At 44.0% G+C, this 2,500-nt stretch overlaps 1 protein-coding gene across 2 annotated transcripts in view; it reads right to left on the bottom strand.

Annotated features, from left to right (window-relative positions):
* Positions 1–2,500, bottom strand: part of LOC113802471 (neuronal acetylcholine receptor subunit alpha-10) — a 300,811-nt gene that overhangs the window by 35,594 nt on the left and 262,717 nt on the right. For both annotated transcript variants that reach the window (XM_070123152.1, XM_070123143.1), the window contains exon 5: positions 527–636. In XM_070123152.1, coding sequence (XP_069979253.1) covers positions 527–636 — 110 coding nt within the window. The remainder of the gene's footprint in view (positions 1–526; positions 637–2,500) is intronic.

Below are 2,500 nucleotides of genomic sequence, written 5' to 3' on the forward strand. Positions count from 1 at the left end.
AGCTTTTGCAATGGAAGCAGATCAACATTCTAAATTGTCTGATGGCTTGTTTACACGGTTTGTTGTTAGATGCAAATCAGAATCGAAGTTGATTTTTCTACTAAGCGTTCATATCGTCAGCATCTTCATCATTTTGTCTTCCGAGCTTTTCAATTACATTGATGTTGACCAAACACTACCATGCAACCATGCAATTGTTGATGTATGTATGTATATGTATGTACATGCAAACGTGTGTGTGTGTGTTTGTGTGTGTCTGCGTGTGTGTGTCCGTATATGTATGTCTTTGCCTTTGCCAGAATTATATAAATATAAGTTTGATCAAGATACAATCACATTTTTTCCGCCATTAGGTTGCCCACTCTTACCAACACCCTTGGCCCTCGCGTGAATCCGTATGTCTGCGCGTGTCACCAAGCTCTACACGAACACCCATTCAACCCCTGCGTGCAACTAACTAACGCAGAATTCACTCAACACCACAGACCCTCGAGCGCAAGGTTCGAGGGTCGCCGCCGCTTCTCACTTGTTATAAAGGATGATGTCCGGTTTCCACAGCTTCTCGGCAGGCAGGCGGATGACGCGGATGTTCCCGAAGTCAGAGGCATTCCACTGCAGGCTGTAGTCGAGCCACATCTGGGGGAGAGGAGAGAGAGAGAATTACAGGACAGGTAAAAAAAGATGGGAGAGAGAGAGAGAGAGAGAGAGAGAGAGAGAGAGAGAGAGAGAGAGAGAGAGAGAGAGAGAGAGAGAGAGAGAGAGAGAGAGAGAGAGAGAGAGAGAGAGAGAGAGAGAGAGAGTGGGAGGGAGAGAGGGTGAGGGAGGAAAGGAGAGAGGGAGAGGAGAGAGAGAATTACAGGATAGGTAAAAAAAGATGGGAGAGAGAGAGAGAGAGAGAGAGAGAGAGAGAGAGAGAGAGAGAGAGATAGATAAATAGATAGAGAGAGAGAGAGAGAGAGAGTGGGAGGGAGAGAGGGTGAGGGAGGAAAGGAGAGGGGGAGAGGAGAGAGAGAACAACAGGACAGGTAAAAAGGAGGGGGGAGGGAGAAAGAGAGGGCGGGAGGGAGAGAGAGAGGGCGGGAGGGAGAGAGAGAAGGAGAGGGAAAAGGATAGGAAGGGAAGGAAAGAGGGAAAGGGAGAAAGGAGAGAAGGAAAGAGGAAGAGAGAGAATTACAGGGCAGGTAAGAAAAGGAGGAGGGAGAGAGAGAGGGTGGGAGGGAGAGGGGGAGAGAGAGGGAGAGGGAGAGAGAGAGGGAGAGGGAGGGAGAGAGGGAGAGGGAGAAAAGGAGAGAGGGAGACAGGGAGAATGAAAATTACAGCACACGTAAAAAAAAGGGGGAAGGAGAGAAAGCGAGGGTGTAAGGGAGAGGAAGAGGGAGGAGGGGAGAAGGAGAGAGGGAGAGAGAGAGAGAGAAAGAGAGATAGATAGATAGATAGATAAATAGATAGATAGATAAATAGATAGACAGATCGATAGATGGACAGACAGATAGATGGATAGCTAGCTAGATATGTAGAGTGAAAGAGATAGAGATAGAGATAGAAATAGAGATAAAGACAGAGAAAGATATATAGAGATAAAGATAGAGAAAGACAGACAGAAAAGATAAAAAAATTACTCAGTGGTCACCTTCAATACTCGTCTACCTAAGCTTCATATGATTTTTTTCTCACCCCCACGTGTCCATATGGCTGTTATAAAAAGATTTTTAATAGTGAGGAAATAAATAGTGTTTTATAGCACTAGGTAAAATGTTTGATGAAAATCCATTATCAGAAACAAATTGCTGTTTTAATTAAAATCAAAATGTTCAAATCCTTTCATATCTAAATTTCGTTTGTTTGGCTTTTGATATAAGCCTGTGTGTAAATACAGTCTGTAGTAATAAAAATGGAATCAAATTATCTTTTATAAAAATGATAATGCACAATTATCAGCATAAACTATAACGTCCATCATCGTCAACAACGTTATTATCATCTTCATCCACATCATCATCATCATCTCCATTTTCATCATCACCCTCATCATCATAACCTTCAATACCATCATCATCGTCATCATCAATCATCATCATCTCCCTCATTATCACCATTATCATCATCTCCCTCATCATAATCATCACCTTCATCATCATCGTCACCAGCAGTATCATCATCATCATCATTACCATCAATCCTCCTCCTCGTCCTCATCATTATCGTCAACATCAATCATCATCAACATGATCATCACCATCATCATCATCACCACTCATGCACTGAGCAACACACACGCCTCCAAGTCATCAATCCAACATCGCCATTTTTTAAACTCCTGCTCTTCCTCCCTCTCTCTTTCCTCCTCCTCTCCTCCGTCTCCCTCCTCTCCTCCTGTATTCCGTTCCTTGTCTTCATCTCCTCCTTCCCTGCTCCCTCTTTCTTCCCGTCTGCCAGCTCCCCCTTCCTTGCCCATATCTCCTCCTTCCCTTCCTCCGTCCTAATTTATTTCTGCTTTCTC

This window comes from Penaeus vannamei, chromosome 1, assembly GCF_042767895.1.
Source record: "Penaeus vannamei isolate JL-2024 chromosome 1, ASM4276789v1, whole genome shotgun sequence".
NCBI classification, from domain to species: Eukaryota; Metazoa; Arthropoda; class Malacostraca; order Decapoda; family Penaeidae; genus Penaeus; species Penaeus vannamei.